Here is a 26,037-nt window from a genome sequence, read left to right as displayed (position 1 = left end):
TTATTTTCAGGATGAAGAGTGTGTGCGCCTCGATAAAGAGAGATTGGCTGCTCGTTTGGAGGGTCACAAAGAAGGGATTGTACAGACTGAACAGATTAGGTAAGTTTTTCTGTAGTAGAAAGTGTTAAGTGTATATGGAAAAGGAGATATTAATACATTATCTACATTTACCTTCACCTCTTGCATTCATCATATGCTACTGTGTCCTAAGTTCAAAAGATGTGTGGGCATGTTTTATGGTAGAGGAGATTGAAAGTTAATTATGCTTTCTGGAAAGCCTTCTTCTTGGTTCTATTACCATATTGATCTTTCCTTTTTAAAATTACTCTATAACCAAGCCACTCATTTTGTGATCTCTTTTTGATTTATAACAGAGGTCAGCAAACTTTTTTTTTTTTAAATTTTATTTATTTATTTGACAGAAATCACAAGTAGGCAGAGAGGCAGGCAGAGAGAGAGGAGAAAGCAGGCTCCCTGCCGAGCAGAGAGCCTGATGTGAGGCTCGATCCCAGGACCCTGAGATCATGACCTGAGCTGAAGGCAGAGGCTTTAACCCAGTGAGCCACCCAGGCGCCCAGCAAACTTTTTTTGTGTATTGACACATATTAAATACTTTTCAGCTGTAAAGGTCACATGTGGGTTTGGTTTTTTTGTTTTGTTTTCTTTTGTTTCTTGGTAACTGTTGAATGCTTGTGGTAGGGAAAGCAGTCTGTGATTGCTTCATTCATAAAGAATTGGCATGGCTGGATTTGGCCTGTGGTATTATTTGTGATCCCTGATTTTTACTATAATTAGAATCACTTTATGATTTTTTCTTGGCACAATATAATGCTTTGGAGTTCTATCCAAACTTAAAAATTCAGTGCCTATTTTTAAAAGCTTTATTCAAGGTGACTGACATAACAATAAGCTGCACATATTTAATATAAGTTGATAAGCTTTCACGTATGTATACATCTGTGAAACCATCATCGTAATCAAGATAATGAATATAACATCACCCCTATAAATTATGTACCTTTATGATTCCACACTTTTATCTATCCCCATATCCTAACCTTTCTAGGTAACCTTTGATCTGCTGTTAACATAAATTAGCTTTTTATAGAGTTAAGTATAAATGGAATTATGTAATATGTACTTTTTGGGGGGGGGTCTGGCCCCTTACTTAGCGTAATCATTTTGAGATACATCCATATTATTGGATATGTCAGTAGTTTGTTCTTTATTATTGCTGGGTAGTTCATTCTGTTTCATTGTATGGACGTAACACAGTTTGTTTTCCTAGGCACCTGTTTATAGATGTGTCGCTTGTTGCTGTTTTCTGGCCATTGCAGCTAAAGCTATGTTCATTTTGTACAAGTTTTTTATGGACATATGTATTCATTTCCACTGAGTAAATACCTAGGAGAGGAGTGATTGAACTGTGTACTGTTCCAAATCTGCCTTTTTAAGAAATTATCAAACTTTTCAGAGTGATTGTACCATTTCACTTTTCTACCATTTCTACATAAGAGTTCTGGTTTCTTCACAGCCTTGCAACACTTGGTGTGGTCAGGCTTTTTAATTTTAGCTATGCTAATAGGTATAGGATGGAATCTCATTGTGATTCTATCTTGCACTTACCTCATGATTAATGATACTGTGAGTATCTTGTTGAGTGCTTATTTCCGTCTTACATCATGTTTGGTGAAGTGTGTTCACATTTTTGTCCATTTTTTCTTACTGGATTATTTTCTTATTACTGAGTTTTGAAAATCCGTTGTATGTTTTGGTTAAAAATCCTTTTTCAGACATAGGCTTTGCAGGTATTTCTCCCAGTCTGTGACTTGTCTTTACATTCTCCTAGCTCCCTTTTGAAAAGGAGCTTGTTTTGTTTTAATTTTTATAACATCTCATTTATCAACATGTTCTTTTTTGAATTGTGTTTTAGTGTTATATCTAAGTTATCTTTGCCTGAACAAAGCCAACAAAGATTGTTTTATATTCTTTTGTAGAAAGTTTTTTAGTTCTAGGTTTTATGTATAAGTCTGGGATCTGTGTTAATATTTTGTTTGGGTTATACAGCATGGATCAAAATCTATTTATTTTTTTATGATCTAGGTACTGAAGTTCAGTTTAGTGTATGTGGATAACCCACTTATTTCAACACTATTGGTTTCCATTGAGTTGTCTTTGCACTTTGATAAAAAATCAGTTGTTCATGTGTAGGTCTATTTCTGGACCCATTCTATGCTGTTGACCTAGTAGTCTTTCTGCCTATCCCAAACCATTGTAATGACTTTATAAGTTTTGAAATCAGATAGTGTTAGCTTTCCAACTTTGTACTTCTGTTTCAAGGATGTTTTTCTCTGTTTTAGGTTCTTTACATTTTCACATGAGTTTTGGAATTAACATGTCATTTCCTATAAAAAAGCTCACTGGGATTTTGATTGGGATTATAGTGAATCAGTAGACCAGTTTGGGGAGAATTGACATCTTAAAAATATTGTGTCTTCTGACTATGAATAAGATGTATTTATTTCCCTATCTATTAATGGAAAGATATTTAGGTCTTCTGTAATTTAACATTTCATAATTTTCAGTGTGTAGGCCTTATATATCTTTTTGTTGTATTTCATACTTTTTGATACTATTGTAAGTGATAGTTTAAAAAATATTCCAATTCTTGATTTATTGCTAGTATAGAGATACAATTGATTTTTGGGTGTGGGTCTTGTATCCTGCGATCATGTTAAATTCATTGATTAGTTCTTGTAATTTTTTTTTGTAGCTGTCACTAGCTTTTCTACATAGATAATTATGTTGTGTACACATAAAATAAATTTTTTCTCTTTTTTCCCCTTTTTTTCTTTCTAAACTGGATTCCTTTTATTTCTTGCCTTACTGCACTGGCTAGACTTGCTGAATCCCCTCTAATCCAATGTTGAAGAAGCAGTGAGATCAGACATTCTTGTTTTGTTCCTCATCTTAGTGGAAAGCATTCTTTCACCATTAAGCATGTTAGCTTAGGGTTTTTTTTTTTTTTTTTGTTAGATACCCTTCAATAGGTTGAGGAAATATCTTTTTCCTTATTTGCTGAGAATTTATCAGAAAGGAATGTTGCTCTTGTCACTTCTTTTCTGATTCTACTGAGATAATGGTATAGTTTTCTTGTTGATAATGATGAATTAAATTTTTTGATATTTGCATTTCATGGATAAACACTACTTCAATATTTTATTAGTTATCTTGCCGCATAACAAATTTTTTTTAAATTTATTTCTTTTCAGCATAACAGAATTCATTGTTTATGCACCACACCCAGTGCTCCATGCAATATGTGCCCTCCATAATACCCACCACCTGGCTCCCCCAACCTCCTACCCCCCGCCCCTTCAGAACCCTCAGATTGTTTTTCAGATTCCATAGTCTCTCATGGTTCGTCTCCCTTTCCAACTTCCCCCAACTCCCTTCTCCTCTCCAACTCCCCTTGTCCTCCATGCTATTTGTTATGCTCCACAGATAAGTGAAACCATATGATAATTGACTCTCTCTGCTTGACTTATTTCACTCAGCATAATCTCTTCCAGTCCTGTCCATGTTGATACGAAAGTTGGGTATTCATCCTTTCTGATGGAGGCATAATACTCCATAGTGTATATGGACCACATCTTCCTTTTCCATTCATCCATTGAAGTTGCCGCATAACAAATTAACCTGAAACATTGACTTAAACTACACATATTTATTATCTCATGGTTTCTGTGGGTCAGGAGTCTTAGGGTGATTTGCGTATCTTCTTTGCTTTAGGGCCTCTCACAGTGTTGCAGTTAAGTTGTTGGTCAGGGCTGTGTTCTCATATGTAGGCTTGGTGGGAGAAGGATCTGCTTATAAGCTCACCCATGTGGTGGTTGGTAGAATTTAGTTCTTGACAGGTTGTTAGACTAATACTTTAGTTCCTCAGGTGTTATCTAGAGGACTCTTTTGGTCCTTTGCCGCCACGTTTGGTCTCTCCATGGATTATTTCATAGAAATTACAGCTTGCTTCATCACAGTGAGCAAGCAAGAGTGCCAAGAGAGCTGTGAAGCAAGATAGAGATTTTTTTCTTTTTTTAAAAAATATTTTATGTATTTATTTGACAGAGAGAGAGATACAGGGAGAGAGGGAACACAAACGGGGAGTGAGAGAGGGAGGAGCAGGCTTCCCACCAAGCAGGGAGTTTGATGTGGGATTTGATCCCAGGACCCTGGGATCATGACCTGAGCCGAAGGCAGACGCTTAACAACTGAGCCACCCAGGCGGCCGAAATTATTTTCTTTTAGCCAAATCTTCAGAGTGACACCCTATCATTTGTACATCATTCTATTTGTTAGAAGCAAGTTAGAAGCAAGATTTAGCCTCCCCACTCCCACAGGAACTGGATTATACATGGGCGTGAATGCCAAGAGGTGGATATTATTAATTATTTCAGTGGCTGCCTACACAATCATACTGTATTGTTGAATTAGAGTTTTTAAAATTTATATAGAATTTTGTACCCATGTTATTGAGGTCTGTCGTTTCTTTATAATGTCTATGTGTTGTTTCCTATCAAGATAATTCTGGTCTCAGAATGAGTTGGAAAGTACTTCCTTTTCTTCATTTTCTGGAGAAGTTTGTTTGGAATTGGTGTTTCCTCCTGCATTTGGGAAAATTTGATGAAGCCATCTGTACTATAGTTTTACTTATTTTCATGTATTTCAGGTAAAGTTTTTAGCTGCATATTCAACTTGTTTAATAGTAATAGGTCTATTCTGGTTCTCTCTCTTTGAATGTTTCTTTGAAGGAATTTGTCCATTTAATCTACATTGACAATTTATTTGCATAATGTTGTTCATAATGTTCTTTTAAGATGCCTATAATCTGTAGCAATGACCCCTCTTTCATTCTTTGATATTAGTTAGCAGTTGATGTTTTCTGTTAATTTCCTTATTGCCTGGCCAAAATTGACCAGTTTTATTGATTTTCTCAAAGAACCGGATTGGGGTTTTCTCTTCAGTTTTTGTTGGGTTTTGTTTGTTTGTTTGTTTGTTTTGTTTTTTCTTTTTTCTTTTCGACTCTTCAGTTTCTGCTCTGATGATAACTTCTTCTGCTTACTCTGGATTAATATGCTGTCTTTTTTTATGGTTTCTTAGAGGGAAATTAATAATCTCAACTTCCATTCTAAGAACTACTTAATGGCATCTCATATTGCTATGTTGTGTTTTCATTTTCATTCAGTTCAAAATTACTGTCTAATTTTCCTTTTGATTTCTTCTTTTACTCATGGATTATGTTCAGTTGAGTTATTTAATGTCCAGGCATTTAGGATTTTCTAGAGATTTTTGTTACTGATTTCCAATGTGTTCCAAAGTATGGTTGTGTTTTATATGACTTTGAATCCTTTGATAAGTATTGAAACTTGGTTTTTGGCTCCAAATAAGGTCTGTTCTGTAGGCACTTGAATGTGTAGTCTGCTGTTATTTTGGAGTGTCTTAGTATAGTCAACATGGTTGATAGTGTCAGTAGAGTCTTCTATATCCTTACTTGTTTTTTGTCTTGTATTATTAATTATTGGGATGGAATTACTGAAATCTCTAGCTCTGGATTTGTCTATTTTTCTTTGCATTTCTATCAGATTTTGTTCTCTTTGAATCTCTGTTATTAGGTGTAAATGTTTAAGGTTATGTTGTCACGATGAATGGATCTTTTTATCATTATGGAATGACCTTTACCTCTGGCAGTGTTCTTTGTTAAAAAAACCTACTTTTTCTTGTATTGACCTAGACACTCCTCCAGCTTTCTTTTGGCTTATGTTACCATAGTATATGTTTTTATCCTTTTACTTTAAAAAACAAAATATGGTAAAAAGCACATTACATAACATTTATCATTGTAGTGGTTTTAAATGTGTAGTTCATAGCCCTAAGCTCTTTCATATTGTGTAACTGAAAACTGGAATCCTTTTACTTTTAATCTATATGTCTTTATAGTTTAAGTCCTTTAATTGTATATGTGGATCTTTTATACTTAATGTGATTTTTTTTTTAAAGATTTTATTTATTTACTTGACAGAGAGAGAGATCACAAACAGGCAGAGAGGCAGGCAGAGAGAGAGGGAGAAGCAGGCTCCCCACTGAGCAAAGAGCCCGATGTGGGGCTCGATCCCAGGACCCTGAGATCATGACCTGAGCTGAAGGCAGAGGCTTTAACCCACTGAGCCACCCAGGTGCCCCGTGATTTTTTTTTTTTTTTAAAGATTTTATTTATTTATTTGACAGAAAGAAATCACAAGTAGGCAGAGAGGCAGGCAGAGAGAGAGGAGGAAGCAGGCTCCCTGCTGAGCAGAAAGCCCGATGTGGGGCTTGAACTCAGGACCTGGGATCATGACCTGAGCCAAAGGCAGCGGCTTAACCCACTGAGCCACCCAGGCGCCCCACTTACTGTGATTATTGATATGGTTAGTTTTAGTCCATTTTGCTTTTTTTTTTTAAGATTTTATTTATTTCACAGAGACAGTGAGAGAGGGAATACAAGCAGGGGGAGTGGGAGAAGGAGAAGCAGGGAAGCAGGCTTCCCACTGAGCTGGGAGCCTGATGCAGGGCTGGATCCCAGGATCCTGGCAGACACTTAACGATTGAGCCACCTAGGCACCCCTTGCTTATTGTTTTTTATTTGTCTTTTCTTTGTCCTGTTTTTGGGCTTTGTATTTGGAATAAGCAAATATTGGTTATAATTCTATTTTTTCCTATTGGCTTGTTGGTTATAACTGTCTTGTTATTAGGGCTTTAGGGCTTTTAGTATGCATGGTTTATAGCATCACAGTCTATCCAGAAGTGTTATACTCACTACTTCCTGTATAGTATGGGGACCTTAAAATGGTACACTTATACTACTGTGTTGTAAGCACCAATATGCATTGTTCTTTAATGTGTTATCCTTTAAAGAGCTTTAAATAAGAAAAAAATCTTTTTATTTTATTTTATTTTATTTTATTTATTTATTTGAGAGAGAGAGATCACAAGTAGGCAGAGAGGCAGGCGGGATGGCGGGGAGAGAGGGGAGCAGGCTCCCTGCCTAGCAGAGAGCTGGATGCGGGGCTTGATCCCAGGACCCTGAGACCACGACCTGGGCCGAAGGCAGAGGCTTAACCTCTGAGTTAAGCTGAGCCACCCAGGCGCCCCAAGGAAAAAATCTTATGTATTTACAGATACCATTTCCATTGTTCATTTCTTTGTTCAGATCTATTTACCTAATTTTTTCCTTGTTCCTGAAAGATTTCTTTTAACATTTCTTTTTGTGCAAACCTGCTGGTGATTAATTCTTTGAACTTTTGTGTTGCTGAAAAGCCTTTATTTTGCCTTTTTTAAAAAGAATTTTTACTGGATATTAAATTTAAATTCCTTTTTTTCTTTTTTAAGATTTTATTTATTTGAGAGAAATAGAGAGAAAGTGAGCATGATTGTGGGGAGGTGAGAGAGAGCAAGAGAAGCATGCTCACTGCTGAGCAAGGAGCCCAACCCTGGCCTTAATCCCAGGTCCCTGGATTCATGTTCTTTCCTAAAGGCAGATGCTTAACCAACTAAGCCACCTAGGTGCCTCTTAAGTTACATCTTAAGTACAGGGCTTCCTTTTTTTTTTTTTAATTTTTTTAAATTTTAAAGATTTTATTTTTTTGTCAGAGAGAGAGAGAGCATAAGCAGAGGGGGAGTGGCAGGCAGAGCAGGCAGAGGAAGAAGCAGGCTCCCTGCTGAACAAGGAGCCTGATGTGGGACTTGATCCCAGGACCCTGAGATCATGACCTGAGCCAAAGGCAGACATTTAACCAGCTGAGCTGCCCAGGCATCCCAAGTACAGGTCTTTTTTGACTTAAGTTGAGTTACATCCTGATAAACCCATCCTAAGTTGAATATATTGTAAACCAAAAATGTTTTTAATATACCTAACCTTCCAAACATTGTAACTTAGCCTAGGCTACTTTAAATATGCTTAGAACACTTTCATTAGCCTATAGTTGGGCAAAGTTATCTAACACAAAGCCTATTTTGTAATAAAGTATTGAATATCTCATGTAATATATTGAATGCCATACCAAAAATGTAACATAGAATGGTTGTATGGGTACAGAATTATTTTAAGTGTATTAATTATTTATTCTGGTGATTGCGTGACTCACTGAGGGCTATAGCTTGCTTCCACTGCCAGGCATAATGAGAGAGCATTGTACTACATACCACTAACCTGAGAAAAGATCATAATTTCAAGTATGGTTTCTTTGGAGTGCATATCACTTTCATACCATTGTAAAGTTGAAAAATTATAAATCAAACCATTGTAAGTCAGGACCATCTGTACTTATTAAATGTTATACCACTGCTTTCTCAATTGCATTGTTGCTGAGAAGTCTGCTGTCATCATTTTCTTAAGTTTTGAAATTTTTATGAAATGTAACCTTTTTCTTGCTGGGTACTTTAAAAGTTTTCTCTATTACAGGTTTTGAGCTCTTTATCACATAACTTGGCCTTTTCTTCATGGTTCTTATGTTTGAAGTCCATTGAGCTTTTGGAGGGAATTTTTGTGTTCATAATTTTTACTGAGTTCAGAAAGTTTTTGGCCTTGTTTCTTAAAATATTTGGGTTCTTTTTTTTGGGTTCTTTTTAGTTTCTGTAGTTGTGTCATTCACTAATATTTTTTTCTTTAATTATATTTGTGATGTATTTATAGTCTCCATCGTGATATATTTTTTTTTATCTCTGCAGTTTCGTTAAATATATAGTCCATATCTCATTTAATTTGTTGAGTATATGGAATAGAGTTACAATAATTATTTTAATGTCTTTGTTTGCTAATCTTGTATCTGTGTCAATTTATAATTGAGTTTGATTTTGATTTTTCCTCATTCTGGCTTATCTTTTCTTGCTTCTTTACATGCTTTGTGATCTTTGGATACTAAACATTTTGCATTTTACCATATTGAGTGCTAGGTATTTTTGTATTTTACAAAACTGTTTTGGGATATAGTTAAATCACTTGGAATCAGTTTGTTCCTTTTATGTCTTGATTTAAGATTTGTTATTTGTGCAGGGTTCAGTTAGGTTAGGGTAATTATTCCCCACCATTGCTTACACAAAACCATTCTGAATACTCTACCTAATGCCCAGTGGATGTGAGGTTTTCAGTTTGGCAGTAGGAATAAGAACTTTTCCTCACCCTCTGTGAGCTCTGGACATTGTTCCCCTCTAATCCTGTTGGATGGTTTCTATACCCAACTTTTGTTTTCTCATAGTCCTGTGCTAATCAGTATTCTCCCAGAATACTTGATGGGCATCTTCATTGCAGCTCTTTCTTCTCAGGTACTTAGGCCTATGAATTCCAGCCACCTTGGTTTTGCTGGACTCTCAGCACCATTTCTCAAATCAGGTAATCCACTCAGTTTTGCCTAGATTCTCCTCCCTTTGCCATTTTGAAAACTTACAAGGCGGCAAACTGCAGCATTTGTAGGGCTCACTTCATCTTGTTTCCATTTGTCAGAGATCATAGTCGTTCATAGCTTGATAACCAGGTATTGCGTAAGCTACTCTTTTATGTATTTTGACTGGCTCTTTGGAAACAGGAGAGGTTAATCCAATCCTTGCTACTTCCATTTTTTAGCTGGAAGTAAAACTCCCAATGATTTGAAGGTCCAATTCACATTTGACTATGATTTAGAGAAGTATTTTAGTTCGATTTAAGATATGCCAGTTTGCTTTAGAGTTTAAGGAGAAATTGCATAGCATTATATAAAATGAGTCAAATACTAGATGTATATTGAGCATCTGCTATAAAGTTCCTTCATACCTTATATAAATAAACTAGTATACTATGTAATACTACCATATTTAAACCTGCAGGAATTCCTGTCCTTTTTCCAGATGTTGTTTAAACATATTTCAAGATTGTCACCTTGTGATTAGAGTAATAATTTTGTCAACTCTTAAGGTACCCAAACCCTTTTTATTTTTATTTTTTAAATATTTTATTTATTTGAGAAGCATGATCAGGGAGAGAGGTAGAGGGAGAGGGAAAAGCAGACTCCCTGCTGAGCAGGGAGCCCAACATGGGGCTCAATTGCAGGACCCTAGGATCATGACCTGAGCTGAAGGCAGATGCTTAACTGACTGAGCCACCCGGGTGCCCCTTCCCAAACCCTTTTTAACTCTTTTTCTCATTTTGTGAAAAACAACACTAAACTTACCTTAATGAAGTTTATATTTTACGTTAAGTCTTTTTTTTATACTTCTCAAAGTATACCCCATGTTTGCTATTTTGCCTGTTATTTGAAAATCAGGTAAAGAAAAGAAAAAGAAAACTGCAAAATATGGTTTTATCTTACAGATAGTAAAAGGAATATATGTTGATACGGCATATAAAAGCCTCCTTCGCGTATAAAATGGGTATGTTACATGCATTATGAAGGTGTGACACCTTGAAATAAAATTTCAAGGAAAAGCTTAAGCTTTGAATTCTTTACAGAATGAGTTTTCCACACGCAACCCCCCCTAGGTGGGGTGTGTTTTTGTGTGTTTGTATGTACAGTTTGTGTGGATAGAGAGGCATTGGCAAATAAAAGTCTGAGAAAACGTTAAGGAAAGCAGCTATATTAATGGATTCTGCCTTTGGGGAAGGGAGCAGATAAACACAAGTGCAGGGATTTTTGTTGCATTGATCCTTCTAAGAAGTTACTGATTTGCTTATAGAGTAATATTTCTACATGGACTCTTGATCTTACATGATTATTAAATCTCAAGTATGTAAGTTTTAGATAAGAAGAAAATCTAAATTATTGCCACTTAAGGTTATTTTTACCAAGAACTTATAAATGTAACAAAATATATTTATGATGTGCTTGAGATCTTTGCTATGAAAATTTAAAAAAAGGAAATTGCTTTCAGGTCTTTGTCTGAAGCTATGTCAGTGGAAAAAATTGCTGCAATCAAAGCCAAAATTATGGCTAAGAAAAGATCTACTATCAAGACTGACTTAGATGATGACATAACTGCCCTTAAACAGAGAAGTTTCGTGGATGCTGAGGTAGATGTGACACGAGACATTGTCAGCAGAGAGAGAGTATGGAGGACACGAACAACTATCTTACAGAGCACAGGAAAGGTAATTAAAGTTTTTCACTCCTTCATTAGAGCGTGAATAACTTGTCCGTGAGTGGTTATAGAATTGGCTGAAATTTGCTATTACTAGCAATTTTCAAGTTTTATCTCCGAAAGATCAGTAATAATGTAGATTTCTAAGTGGCCATATTTACCATTTAGTGTTTGTTGGTCACCAAAGAAACTGATGAAAATGTCTGAATCACAGTGCAAACCTCTTGATTTGTACCTCATTTGTAAATCCAGTGAATAGCCCAGTTTTCTTGTTGATGAGATTTTTGCTTCAACCTAATGAGGAGGGAGTGTTGATGGCCAGCTGTGTGGTTATTAATATTGTTATTAATTTTTTCCCCACAAAGTAGGAGCTTATGAAAATCAACATTTGTTTATGTATTTTATACATTATGTTCTGTTGTGTGGATGTAGCAATATTTATTTATCCTTTATTAATGGCATTGGGTGGTTTATTTGTTTTATAGTTATAGGATTGTGGAATTTTTTTCCTCTCCCTTTTCCTCCTCTCTTCCTCTCTGTCTCCTTCCCTCTCTATTCACAATTATAAGTAATGCATTAAAAAAATCCTTATACATGTACCCTTGTGCATTTATGTGCATACAACCAAAGGATTAATTCCTAGAAGCAGATTTCTGGTTAAAGGAGATGTGTACTTTAAATTTTGAAAGGTAAAAATTTGGAAGATTCTGGATATTTGGTATCCTAATGCATCTCCAGAAGATTGCTTTGGTTCTCTTTCACCGCCATATTTTCATCTGTCTTTCCCTCACCTCCCAGTTTTCTCTGAAAGAGTGTTGAAGTACGTGAGGTTACCAATGAAAGTGAACTTAAACTTTGGTCAAGACAGACTGGTTTTATTTGTAGATCTGGATTCTGGTCTTAAATTTACTGTGCCATGTTAGTAGAATTCAGGTTACTTGAAAAGAGTAATATGAGGGAAAGAACTTTCCTCCTTTTGTACTTTGTCCTATTTTACAAAGTACTTGAGGTTAAGTTTAGGAATTATTCCTCAGAGCTTAGAACTAGAGAAATCTGAGGATATAAACTTCAGTTTTTGTATTTACAGTAAAGTGATCTGTTGATACTCATTTCACTGCATAATGTGGCTAATAGTTGAATATTACAACCTGCTAATGTTCTACCAGTGTTCATTATAATAGCCCCCAAATTTGAATCTTATAGTAAAGGAATAAAACATACCTTCTGTGCTCCATCTTACTTTTAGACCAAACATTAAATTTTCAAAATCTGAGATGAACAATTTTCTTTGAGCTCTAGGTGGCAGGGTTTTACCATCATTTCAAAACTTAGTGCTCTAATTTAAGTTAGTGTTGTTGCTATCACAGTATAATTTAAGAAATAAATTATAGTTTAAGAACTGTTTGGTAGCTGTCTGGTTTACTTCTGTGAGCATTAACATTTTTTTAAAACCAGAAACAACTGTTTTGACTGAAGTCTTTCTGTATATGGTTTTCATCTCCTGAACACTAAAAATCCTTTTAGGTACTCAGTCTTAATAGATCCTATGATTTTAGATAGATCTTTATTATTACCGGGGATTAGGACCTTCTTACCTTCTAAATTTCTGGAATAAAAAGTTGATGAGAAAAATAAGTATGTTCCTATATAATTATATTATTGTTGTAAGCAACCCATATAAAGCAACCCAATTTTATAATGTCATTAAGAGTGTGCTTATAAACTTAAATAAGGTAATGTTCCTTATTGAAAAGTTGATTTAAAACATCATTAAAAGGAAGATTATAATCACCTGTAATTCTACCACACAAAAATAGCTGATAACATGGATTCTTCTAGATTTAGTGTCTCTTACACAATACTTTATTATTTTTAAAGTATGGGATTTGATTTTCATACATTTTTAGTGATTTTCATAGTAGGATTAAGACTTTGTTTGCATTTCACTATGTTGACTTCTGTCCTGCTGGTACAAAAGCAGTGGTTGGTTAACTCCTGGTGTTTTGCCATGAATCAAGTTTTTAAAAATACTTCCCAATTTGAAAATCTTTTAAAAGTATGCAATAACTCCTAACAAAGAGTATTTTAAAACCTTCCACATCTCATATAAATTGTAGCAATCTGAGATTAGCACTAGAGTTTATTATACCTAGAAGAAGATAGAATTGATTTCTTTAAAAATTAAGAAGCCTCTTGTGACAACAAATCTCATTTTTACTTCAATAGCTTGTTTCCTAGCTACATATTTGAACAGATGCAGAACATGAATACATTTATAGCCAATTAAACAGTTTAAGTAAAATAAAAATAAATGGATAACAGTGTGTTTATCATATTTGGTTTGGGGATCAGTTTGTAGTGGTAGTTCGATTTTTATTTGTGTGTATAGTAAAGAACACCTCAGTGATGTAGCAGAGAAGAACTAAAGGAAGAAAAGTCTGAAATTATTTATTAAATAAACTTACTGCCTTGAATACTTAATTTTAAGTGGACTGATTAAGATCCGTTTATATTTTAGAATTTTTCCAAGAATATTTTTGCAATTCTTCAGTCTGTGAAAGCTAGAGAAGAAGGGCGTGCGCCTGAGCAGCGACCGGCCCCAAATGCAGCACCTGTGGTATGTTTTACTGCTTATATATTATTTTTAATGAAAATGACTCTTGTTTTTCAGTATTGTAATTTTGAAAACATCTGATCTTAAAGTTCTTAAATCAGTACTTTTAAAGCTTTTCCTGCTTCAGTATTCTTGAAATATGTGAAAATTTTCCCTGCTATTAAAGCTTATACAGTGAGATCTCGCCTCACACAGGTTAGATTGGTCATTATCAAAAAGACAGGAAGTAAGTGTTGGCAAATATATGGAGCAGAAGGAACCCTTGTGTTCGTGGTGGGAATGTTAATTGGCGTAGCCACTAGGAAAAACAGCATGGAGTTTGCTCAGGAAATTAAAGAAAGAACTGCCGTATGAACCAGCAGTTCTCCTTCTGGGTATTTATTTGAAGAAAATGAAAACACTAACTTGAAAACTAATTTGAACATCTTAATGTTCACTGCAGCATTATTTACAGTACTCAAGATATGGAAACAAGTGTCCATTGATGGATCCATGGATAAAGAAATTGTGGTATATACATACAATAGAATATTATTCGGCCATAAAATATAATGTAATTTTGACCTTTTTTTTTTTTTTTTAAAGATTTTATTTGTCTATTTGACAGAGAGAAAGAGAGAGAGAGAGAGAGAGAGCACAACTAGGCAGAGCTGCAGGTAGAGGGAGAAGGAGAAACAGGCTCTCTGTTGAGCAGGGAACCTGATGTGGGGTCAATCCCAGGACCCTGGAATTACGACGTGAGCCCAGGGCAGCCGCTTAACTGACTGAGCCCCTAATTTTAACTCAGGCGCCCCTAATTTTGACTTTTGTGACAACATGGATGGACCTTGAGGGCATTATGCTAAGTGAGATAAGTTAGAGAAAGACACATTACCTTGCTATCTCGTTTATATGTGGAACCTAAAAGCAAAGCAAACTTACAGATACAGAGTACAGATTGGTGGTTACTAGAGGTGGGGGTGGGTGAAGAATGTGAGAAGTAGATAAAGGGAGTCAGAAGATAACCAACAACAACAGTAACAATTAAAAAAAAAAAACAACCTAGCAACCAAAACAGGAAGAAAAAAGTTACTTAAGCAATAGTTCTTAGAGATGTACTTGGATGAGAATCTGAAAGGGGTAAGTTAGGAAAAGCCCTCTGAGAAGTTGTATAAAGTAAGTAACAGACCTATTACTCATTGTTGCTTGGGAGAATCATTACCATTGTTAGAGATATGAATGTTACAGTCCATTTTGGAGCTTTTTCTGAAATCATTGGTATCTGTGACTTCCTGGTAAATGTGTTTCTCCTCATCTCATAGATCATTGGTTCTTTCATGGTACTTTAGTTTCAGCCATTTGGAGAGTTGACTGCCTCACTCATTGAGTTGCCACTTAGGACCCCTCCAAAGTAAATTCATGTATGACATATAGCCTATATTTAAACTCAAACATGTCCTCCAGTTTTGTTGAAAATCCTTCCAGCTAGTTTCATAGAATCCAACAAAGGTAATAAATAAAATTGTTTTTATGTTATATAGTGTTTTTTTTTAAGTATATTAAAATTTGGAAGAGCGCTAATACACTCTTTGCAAGATCTAGTAGTTTTGCTTGTTCATAAAATCATTGGTATTTAATTAAGAGGTAGGGGACTTTTATTGGTATTTAGGTTAATACTTTGAGTTGACTCAAGTAACTACTATTGTCAGTGTGCTGACACAAATACAAGAGATACCTGTCCTCTTTGAGCTTAAAGTCTAGTAGGACATAGAGATGAGTTTAAAAAAAAAAAAAAGCGAAACATACACTGTGATGGTAAAACATAGGGTGCTTATGATTATGAATTGGTTGATTTGAATAGCATTGGTAGGAAACTTATTTCAGATCTTAAAACATTTAAACCATTGTCCTTGTGATTGTGTTTTTTCTGTATTTCTGTAATCATTAAGATACATAAAAATTTTGGGCACCTGTGTGGCTCAGTGGGTTAAGCCTCTTGCCTGTGGCTCAGGTCATAATCTCAGGGTCCTGGGATCAAAGCCTGCATTGGGCTCTCTGCTCAGCAGGCAGCCTGCTTCCCCCACTGGAGCCCAATGTGGAGCTCAGTCCCAGGACCCTGGATCCTGATCTGAGCCTAAGGTGGATGCTTAACTGACTGAGCCACCTGGGCACCCCAGACTGAATTTTAGATAAAGTATTTGTGAATTAAGTTGACATCATTAGATTGACAACTTATTCTACGTATTTTAACAAGTAACATCTTTATTAGCTTCAGTCTTGTGCATTTATAGTGGTTTATTGTGATAGTTTTCATATTTATTTAAGTATCAATAACAATTTGGAGAGTAATTTTGTTAAAACGCTCTAAAATATCAGTTCAGTAAGCTTTGAATTAAGTTTTTTAAAAAAATAATTCATAATTGGGGATTTATTATTTCATGAAGAAATTTAGGTAATAATGAAATTATTAAGCACACCTATTTTATTTCTGCAGTTTTGTGTTTTGCCATGATACAGGTTTATTTGGAGTCTTTTGCTCTTGTCCCTGATGCAATGATAATTTTCTACCAGTAAATAATATCTTGAAAATAAACATCAAATGACTCCCCACTTTTGTCTTATTGCCTAGTGTAAGGAAAAAGCTTAGAAAATAATACACTTACTGTGGTTCTTATTCTGAGTTTTAAGTAGCAATTTAAAATATTAACATGTAACTCATAATTAATTTTTCTGCAGGATCCCACATTGCGTACCAAACAGCCTATCCCAGCTGCCTACAATCGATACGACCAGGAAAGATTCAAAGGAAAAGAAGGCAAGTTACTTAATTTTATATTCCCCTTAACTGTGGTGGTGCTGAATGTGAGAGGTAGTATAGCTTGATGTTTACTATGAGCAGGTGTTGGCAAACATCTGCAGGCCAAGTCTGGCTCAACACATATTATAAATAAACTTTTGCTAGAACACAGTGGCATTCATTTATGTATTATCTTTGGTTCCTTGGTGCTGTGACAGCAGTTGAGTTGTGACAGAGATTGTGTGGCCTGCAGAGCCATCAAATACTATCTGGTCTTTTACAGAATAAATTTGCCAACCCTTGGGGTGCCTGGGTGGCTCAGTTAGTTAAGTGTCTGACTCTTGATTTCATCTCATTGCGTGATCTCAGGGTTCTGAGATTGAGCCCCATGTTGGGCTCCATAATGGGTGTGAAGCCTGCTTGGGATTCTTTCTTTCCCCCCCTTCCTCCCTCCCTCATCTCCCCCCACCCCCACCCATGCTCGATTGTGCTTTCTCTCTCTCTCTCTCTCTCTGTCAAAAAAAAAAAAAAGAATGCCAACCCCTGGTTTAATTTCATGGATTCTGGATCCAGATTGCCTGTATCACAGTTACTTTTTGCGTGAATTTCAATAAATTAATTGCGTTCTGTTTTAATTTCTTCGTTGTTTCATTGCCATACTACTAATAGTGGTAGTATCTATCTTTTAGTTTCATTGTGGGGATTAGACTAGTTAATAATGTGTCTAGAATAGTGATTGGTATATAGTAAGCTATCTATAAATATTTCCTGTTATCTAATATTCTGCTTCTCAGAAGTTCAGACTGGAGATTCTATATATCAAATCATGTTTCTGAAGTTGCAAATGTATACATTAAGAAGTTGGGAAGTATTGATTTTAGTAACTATGTGAGGGCTTATTTTGGGGAGGCCTATGTGGTATACTGGCTAATGCAATAGTGAATCATTTCCATGTTACTGTGGTGGTTAGTGAAGTGGTACTAATGTCATTCTAATTTCTCTTGGGATCTTCATTTATTTTGATTTGTGGGAAAAAAATGAGGTAGAAGCAACTGGAAGTTTAACTTCTCCATTTAACTTTCATTAAAGGATATATTGCTTCTGTACTTTGTGTGCTGACTTCGTTTACTGGTTAAAGGCATGTCCTGTGAACACATGCTGTAGAAATACAATGGTTCATTCTTTTATTCACTGTAGTTTTTCTTGTGGAATGAATTATGTAAAGTAGGGTTTGGCAAATTACAATCCTCTGTGGGTCAAATCAGGCCATGCCCATTTGTTTACATATTTTGTTTATCTTTTCCACTGATGTGTAAAATCAGCAGTTGTGATAGAGACATATAGCTTGCAATGTGTAAAATATTTAATATAATTGTATTGATATAATATGCCTTTACAGAAAGGCATTTTTAGACTCTGTCCTGGAACGTTTATCACTATTTGCAGCATTGCTTTTATACAAATTATGTGTCATATGCCTGTGATTGTAATTTTAAAACAGAACTTTTCATAATTTAAGACCTTCTCACGATACTAGAAGCTTTTAGTGCTACTGTGAAGGAGTATTAGAAGTAAATAATTTAAGGTTACAGAGTACTTTATTCAGTCTAATTTTTAATAGTCCCAAAATATCAAAACTTGTGAACACAATTGTAGAAATAGTCTTAGCTAGCTTCTACAAAAGGCCTCACTGGCATGTATTGAATATATTTTTGGGACTAGTACTGCTCTTAAAGTTTTTATCTTCATAGGCATGTAATTTAATTTTCTATGAATAGTACATTTTATGCTTTGTTACATTATTAAGCTGTCAGATTATAACACAGATTATTACTTTAGTTTTGCTATTGATCACGAAATGCATAAAATCTAATAGCAAGCCCCCTTTCTTTGTAGAAACGGAAGGCTTCAAAATCGACACTATGGGCACCTATCATGGTATGACACTGAAATCTGTAACGGTAAGTCACCTTAACTGCAGAGGTTCTTTTGTTCTGGGCATTTTATGTGAGTAGCAGATGTTGAAGAAAGTCTTTGTTCTCCATTATTTTCTGTTTCAGACGTTTATCTTTAATGAATAATTGTGCTGATAGATCTGTAGGTTGGTTGGTTGATTTGTGGATATCCTTCTTTTGGTTTAACTGAGTTGAGTGTGTTTAAATAAAAGCTGTTTTGGTTAACTTGCAAGTAGGATGGATGCTCCCTGGTTAGAGTATTTAATGCTAAGGAGGAGTTGCAAGGTCCAATTTGGAATTATTTTCCATAGTATCTTATGTTTTTTTTAAAATGTAATGCTTTTGCTCTTTAAGAAAACAGATTGTAATGGTTGATGTAATATTTACAAAATGCGTACTTACCAGAACCAGGTACTTAGAGGTCCGCACTTAAAAGCCTTTGGCTCACTTTTGGCAGACTTTCTTTTATATATATTTTTTTAACACACTGAAAATGATTATTTCCAGATGTTCTGTTTAGGCTGTGTTTAGTCAGTGATAGATAAGACTTGGTAATGTAGAACAGGAATTCTATTAACCTTATTTTGAGTATTTATATTACAGATTATTATTATACTTGAAAATAATATGTATTAGAGTACCACTAAATTTTAAAGCTAATACCAGACTTACTTTGTCTTTGTTTACGAATCATCAGATCTTTGAGGACTCAATATGACATGGAATCTTCATATATTTGCTGTGATATCTCAGAATTAAGATATATCTTGCCATGCCTTCCAGAGCAGATAGCAAATAAACGTGGAGAATCTGTTATTAAAAGTTGACCTTTTTTTTTTTTTCCTTTTCTTGGACTTCAAATTGGAATTGAGAATTAGATATTTTGCTAGTACACTTGTTTTTTAAGTTGTCAGATTTGTTTTTGTGTGATTGAAATTGTATGTGAGCTCATTAATTCATTTAACAAGTACTTACTGAGTGCTTGTGTCAGACTCTGTTCTTATTGCTGGGATTATAGCTGTAAATAAAGACCAGACAAGGGTTCTGTAGAGAGAGTAGTCAGAGAGGCCTCTCTGAGCAGGTGACACTTGAGCACAGCAGACCTTGCAGAAGAGCATTCTTGGGAAGACTGCTCAAGGGTCAAGATTGAGGCCCAGTAGAGCATAAATGAAGGCCAGTATCTCCAGTGCATAGTGAATGAGGGGAAGGTGGTAAAAGATGAGACAAACTCATCTTATGAGATCTGCCTAGTTCTTCTGACTTCAAAATGTAGCTCATGGCTGTAAGATTAAATTTTTAAAAGATTCATTTATTGACATTTTCTTGGGAATAGAACTTGCCTACTGGCCATTCCCTAAGTGAATTATCATGGAACTGCATTTGTTATCCTTAGGTAACCATCAGGGGGACTTTTTTGTGGTTGTGGTCATTGTTGTTTTAACTTTTGTCTCATCTGAAATGCCATGAAACTGGTTTCATTACTGAGCTTCCGTGCAAATAGTAAAATCAATGATAGTTTTTATAGTGATGCTTTTTACAGAACAGTTTTTCTAGAATCCAAGGACAGCTTCTTAATTAAACAGAGTGATACGGCTCTGCTTCCTCATTAGACTTTGCTTCTAAATATACTTACAATAGTGGTGAATTTAAACAAATTTATGGCATTTGTTTTTACAGAAATAATCACATATAGATATTGTGTGGGAATGCAACAGAAAGACTAAAAATAGTCAAATTGTTGGTACTTCCCATATTTTAATACCCCGTTTGAATCTCTGTACTGTTTGTTGTTAGAGAATGCATGCAGAGGTTGACCTTGAAAGCTTTGAAGTTGTTCTGATAATTATTTCTTTTTACTTGAATCTCAAGCTTATGCTTCCAGTGTAATGTATTTTCCTTGTCTTTTTTCTTTTGAAATTACTAGTTTCACTAACTTTGTCTTATTCTCCAAGGAGGATTTCTCTTGTGATATCCACCCAGACACACAAAAGCAGTTAAATGTATGTTAAAGGCTTTGTTGCACTGATGTGACTTCCTTTCTAGTTTACATATGAGCTCCTTTTAGGTACCACTGTTTTTCAGGGTTTTGACATGTGTAGGTGATCTGCATAGTTACTAAAATTGTACCAGTCTATATTAGGATTGGTCTATATATCTTTTAAGTTCAAGACACCAGAGTCCTGTTAGAAATAAGATTAAGTGGGACGCCTGGGTGGCTCAGTTGGTTAAGCAGCTGCCTTCGGCTCAGGTCATGATCCCAAGTCCTGGGATCGAGTCCCGCATCGGGCTCCTTGCTCAGCAGGGAGCCTGCTTCTCCCTCTGCCTCTGCCTGCCATTCTGTCTGCCTGCACTCGCCCTCTCTCCCTCTCTCTCTGACAAATAAATAAAATCTTTAAAAAAAAAAAAAAGAAATAAGATTAAGTTAATCAGGTTGTGCAGATGTTTAGAAAATTTTTATGTAATTGATTTTTTGTCTTCATTTGTTATAGAGAAAAGGAGTATGTGATTTGACAGTTATTTCGTAAGAGTCATGTTATTAAAATTTATGTTTATGAAGGCAGTAATTTATAGAAGTTCAATATATGAATAGAAGCCCAGGTATTTTTAAAGTTACAAGTTTATATAGTTGAATCTGGTTAACTTTTGACATAGGCCAAGAAATACAGTAGCATAAGACATGGATGTTGGAGTTGCTAAAGGGCTTTACGAAGTTGGTAGACTTTCCCCAAAATGTGTTAGTTGGGTTATATAATGTTTAAGAAATAATAGATTAAGTGGATTTTTGTGGTATAGGAATTTCGTCATTTCTAATATATGTATATCTCAATTGAAAAACAAGAGTATGCGCTCTTTCCCAGGATTGTTTGTCCCTTTTCTTCCTCCTTTTGAGAACACTGGAAAGAACTAGAATTGTGTAGAATCAGTTTAAGTGAACTATCTTAGTCATTATGGGTTGGGACTGGAAACCATTTAGTAGAGGGAATACCAGAATGTATTTGCGAAGATACATTTTGTGAAAGGAGCCATCTTAGACTAAGAAAGTGCCACTTGACAGTGCTTTTCGTTGTATAGAAAAGAAGAGGAGATGATGAAGACTTTTCTGTGTTGGCAGAGAACTTATCTGTGGTTCCACTAGAGTAGGAATAAAAAGATACAGTCACAGTGCACTCTTGTTATTTGTGAGGATTTGATAATTGAATTGAGGACTACTTCATTTTAACCTCCTAATCTAGCTTATTAATGTTCAGGTAGGAAGGTAACATACTCTAGCCCCCATTTATTCTTTTCTTAGTTCTTACTGAATATCACTGACTCTCAGTTACCTTGCTGTCTTCATTTTTGAGGAATATTTTACACTCTGTAATTGTGCAGATCAAAAGCTTTCCTTTAAGATTGTTCTTTGATTTGACTCCAGTAGAATTATAGTTTTTATAATAAGCCTTTTCTTGGGAGCCATTTTCCCAATAGTAAGTACAGTTGGGTGGATATTCAGTATTTACAGTAGAGGTGTAATCATCGTCAACTTTCACTATTAAATAATATCCAGAATCTCAATCTCTCAGTATAAAGTTATATTCTTAAGCAGGAGTGCATTTATTAGTAACCTTCCAGTTCCCATTTTATAAAGTTTCCGTCATTCTCATTTGGTTTTTGATTAATTTGTTCATCTTTGCTTAGAGTGTTAGGGGAGTGCTCTAGTAGTAGTAATGCTCTAGAGTTGTGTCTAAGAGTCCAGGCTAGCAGGAGATGGAGACAATTAAGACTTGATTACTAAACACTCTTCTTTCCTTCCCTTCTTTTCCTTTAGCAAATATTTTTTGAGTGCTTATTATAATAGTTGTGTAGATTTTAAGGGTGCCTATGGGAAAATTTCTTCTCAGAGTTAGATGCAGCATGTCTGTTTATAAATGCTAGTGCACTGACATCATATGCCTCTCTTAGCATACTTCTGGGATTATTCATTGTGCCAGTCTAAATGTGGTCCCACATATGTTTTATTAGGCATCTGCTATCATTTAAAATTTTATTTTACTCAGTAAGATTTAAAAATAAAAATATGTCACAAAAAGAGTCTGGATTTTCAGCTTCTTTTGAAAAGATATCTGGCTTTTGGTAGCGTAGTTAAGTCCTGGGTAGTCTAGTGTAGTAAGAGTCACACGGATCCAATGACTGCCTTTAGATGGGATGTTTTCTTTAGGTGGTCCATAGACCTCACTGCCCTGTTGTCTTTGATAGTCTTTACTTATACAGTTGACCCTTAAACAACACTGAGGTTAGGGGTACTGACACCCCCTACCACCTGCAGGCAGTTGAGATTCTGCATATAACTTTTTTGACTTGCCTAAACTTAACTACTAATAGCCTGTTGTTGAATGGAAGCCTTATAGGTAACATACAGTCTATTAACACATATTTTGTATGTTATATATATTATATACTGTTTCTTACAATAAAGTAAACTAGGGAAAAGAAAACATTTAGAAATAAGAGGAATATATTTATGATACTGTACTACTGAAAAATCCACATACGAGTGCATTTGTGCAGCTCAAACCCATGTTGTTCAAGGGTCAACGGTACTACCTTCTTAGACCCTACTGGCCTTTTAGTTTGAAATCCCTGATCTGAATAAAGGCGGTGTTATCTTATTAAAGAGAAGGTAATCAGTTGAAAGCAGTATGTATTTAAGGGTTCGAAGTCAGTTCTGGCTTTGAATCCCAACTCTTCATTCATTATGCCACTGATGAAGGTGAGATTATTTAACCTTTCAGTGACGGGTTTTGTTTTTATTTTTTAATAAAGAACTCACATCATAGTCTTGTTGAGGACTAAAAGACACTATGTAAAGTGTTTATTAGCACAGGATAGACAACAAATAAATAATGGTTACTTTTATTAGTGAATTTATGATTTTATATATAATTTCACCTTAAGTGTACATGTAGGCAGCTTTAGTGTCACAGGTGTATTTAATATTACATGTTTAATGATGCCTTGTTCATTCAAAGTTATGAAATGAGTTTAAATATTATGAAAACTCGGGGCACCTGGGTGGCTCAGTGGGTTAAAGCCTCTGCCTTCAGCTCAGATCATGATCCAGGGTCCTGGGATCGAGCCCCACATCGGGCTCTCTGCTCAGCGCGGAGCCTGCTTCCCTTCCTCTCTGCCTGCCTCTCTGCCTACTTGTGATCTCTATCAAAAAAAAAAAAAAAATTACAAAAACTCTTTTCTTCTATAGTAATGGGAATATTTTTACTGTGACTGTGTATATTTATCTTAGTGTTCTTTATCCTGTGAGAGAAAATTGCTGCAAAGAAGTTATATGGTGGGTAAGAACTTAGCTAGGTTAGGCTTTTCTGTCTACTTGTTGAGACCCATATATAAAAGGAAATGAGGGACGCCTGGCTGCTCAGTTGGTGGAGCATGTGACTCTTGATCTCAGGGTGGTGAGTTCGAGCTCCACATCTCTAGCATAGATTTTACTTAAAAAAATGTTTTAATGACATTTATTTAGATTTAAATTATTTAATTTTATCATAAAAGTGTATGGGAAAGATGGGTGAAATTAAAGGGGGTTAAGAGGTACAAACTCAGTTATAAAATAAGCCACATGGGATGAAAACCATAGCATAGGAATACATTCAGTATTGTAATACATATATCATGGTGAAGTATTTCATTGTATATATAATTATCGAATCACTATTTTTTATATTGAGACTATATGAGCTATACTTCCAATAAAATTTTTTAAAAAATCAAAGAGCATAATAAGTATTGGGACATTAGTATGAGGTCATAATTGTAAATAAGAATATTACTTTTATAATTCATAATTGTCTGCATTCTGTATTTATTTTGGTATATTATTCTGCTTAAATATTATATTGCCCTTGAAATAATTTTCAAAACTTGCTGGCTATCTTGGTATTTCAGGGAATAGGGTGGTTCTGTCCTGTGTCAGCCTGAGCAGTATAAAGGTGCATCCCCTAAACAAAACAAAATATTATTTGGTTCTGTCAGTAACTTGTTCTATGTCTTAAGCTTTTGAAAGTTAATTTTATGTTTATTGCCTGTTGCATGATGTAATACTTAAGTATTAACATTAATATTTTTTACAGTTTATTTCTAATATTTGCATTTTTATAGGCTTTTCTAAGAGTTCATCACTTAATTAGATAATATTTTTTCTTGGTACTCAAAATACCTCTCATATTCTTTTTATAGTAGCTTTGCCCTAGTGATTTTTCCAGCTTTTTTCTCTTCTTTTCTTTTTTTTTTTTTTTTAATGTGTTCCTTATAGATCTGGACTCTATTTACAGGGAAGATAAGGTACAAGAGTGAACTTTTTTTTTTTTAATTTTTTTTTCTTTTAAAGATTTTATTTGTTTATTTGGCAGAGAGAGATCACAAGTAGGCAGAGAGGCAGGCAGAGAGAGAGAGAGGAGGAAGCAGGCTCCCTGCCAAGCAGAGAGCCCGATGTGGATTCGATCCCTGGACTCTAAAATCATGACCTGAGCCGAAGGCAGAGGCTTAACCCACTGAGCCACCCAGGCTCAGTGAGCTTTTTGTTACGGTTTTTTTGAGCTGTTCGTTGCAACAAATTAGATATCAGTTTTGTTCATCTGAAAAATGGTATTACAATAACTTCTCTGGCTATTTGTTTTGAGGTTTACATGCGTATAGGCATACCTTGTTTACATTGATTTACAGTGCTGTTCGCCTGTAGCATTGAGTTATTGAGGAATATTTTTATATTAAATATAGGTAATATTTTGTGAACTTTTCATACTGAATAATACAGAAAATACCCTCCTCTCCTTTTAAAGTTAGGTAGTATTTAGATGGAACACTTATTTAGATGGGTGTCTATCAGTCTTCTTGCAGTGATACTCCTTGTGGTGAGAGATATTAAAATCTAATTTTACCTTATTATTTTGTCAGCATAACCGATATATGATTCTAATCTAACTCAAGAAAAATCAATTATAAAAAATCAATAGGTGTCAGGAAATTGTAATGCATATGAAGTACATTTTTATAATACTACTTTTTTGTTTCTTTTAGTTTATGTATTTTTTTGAGTATTATTGAAAATCTTTTGCACAGTGGATGGTACTTTTGGTGTAAGCCTATACAGTTAAACTCTATTAATTTAGCTTTGCATTTCTTTTAAAGAGTGATTATTGGCTTATCCAAAGTGTCTTAGAGATTTTAATAGTTATCTATAAGATTTCTTTAAAATTAATCTACTCATGACCATGTAGTTAATATCATAGTCGCAGAACTTCTGAGACTTATTTTTGAAAGAAATAAAGTTTATGTTGGCACATATGTCAGAAGTAGCCTAGAAACTCTTGTGTAATTTTTAATAACAATGTTAATGTCACCTTTTTTCCAGTATCTTAATATTGATCAATGTAAGAACTGGGAAAAATAGAAACCAGTTCAGAAATATAATAATGTTTGCTAGCAGCATGATAAAAATTTATACTATAAAATTTCATTTTGATCATATAAAATCTTTCCGTTGTAATTCCATGTGTAATGCT

The 26,037-nt window shown here is 34.9% G+C and overlaps 1 protein-coding gene across 2 annotated transcripts in view; it reads left to right on the top strand.

The window, feature by feature from the left end:
- The window catches only part of CDC73 (cell division cycle 73), a 124,659-nt gene that overhangs the window by 14,202 nt on the left and 84,420 nt on the right, over nucleotides 1–26,037 (top strand). For both annotated transcript variants that reach the window (XM_047703722.1, XM_047703721.1), the window contains exons 6-10: nucleotides 11–99; nucleotides 10,933–11,149; nucleotides 13,658–13,756; nucleotides 16,469–16,547; nucleotides 18,426–18,490. In XM_047703722.1, the coding sequence (XP_047559678.1) occupies nucleotides 11–99; nucleotides 10,933–11,149; nucleotides 13,658–13,756; nucleotides 16,469–16,547; nucleotides 18,426–18,490 (549 nt within the window). The remainder of the gene's footprint in view (nucleotides 1–10; nucleotides 100–10,932; nucleotides 11,150–13,657; nucleotides 13,757–16,468; nucleotides 16,548–18,425; nucleotides 18,491–26,037) is intronic.

Source organism: Lutra lutra, chromosome 15 (genome assembly GCF_902655055.1).
Source record: "Lutra lutra chromosome 15, mLutLut1.2, whole genome shotgun sequence".
Taxonomy (NCBI): domain Eukaryota; kingdom Metazoa; phylum Chordata; class Mammalia; order Carnivora; family Mustelidae; genus Lutra; species Lutra lutra.
Note: the sequence above shows the minus strand (reverse complement) of the source record. Positions and strands in the feature narration are given on the sequence as shown.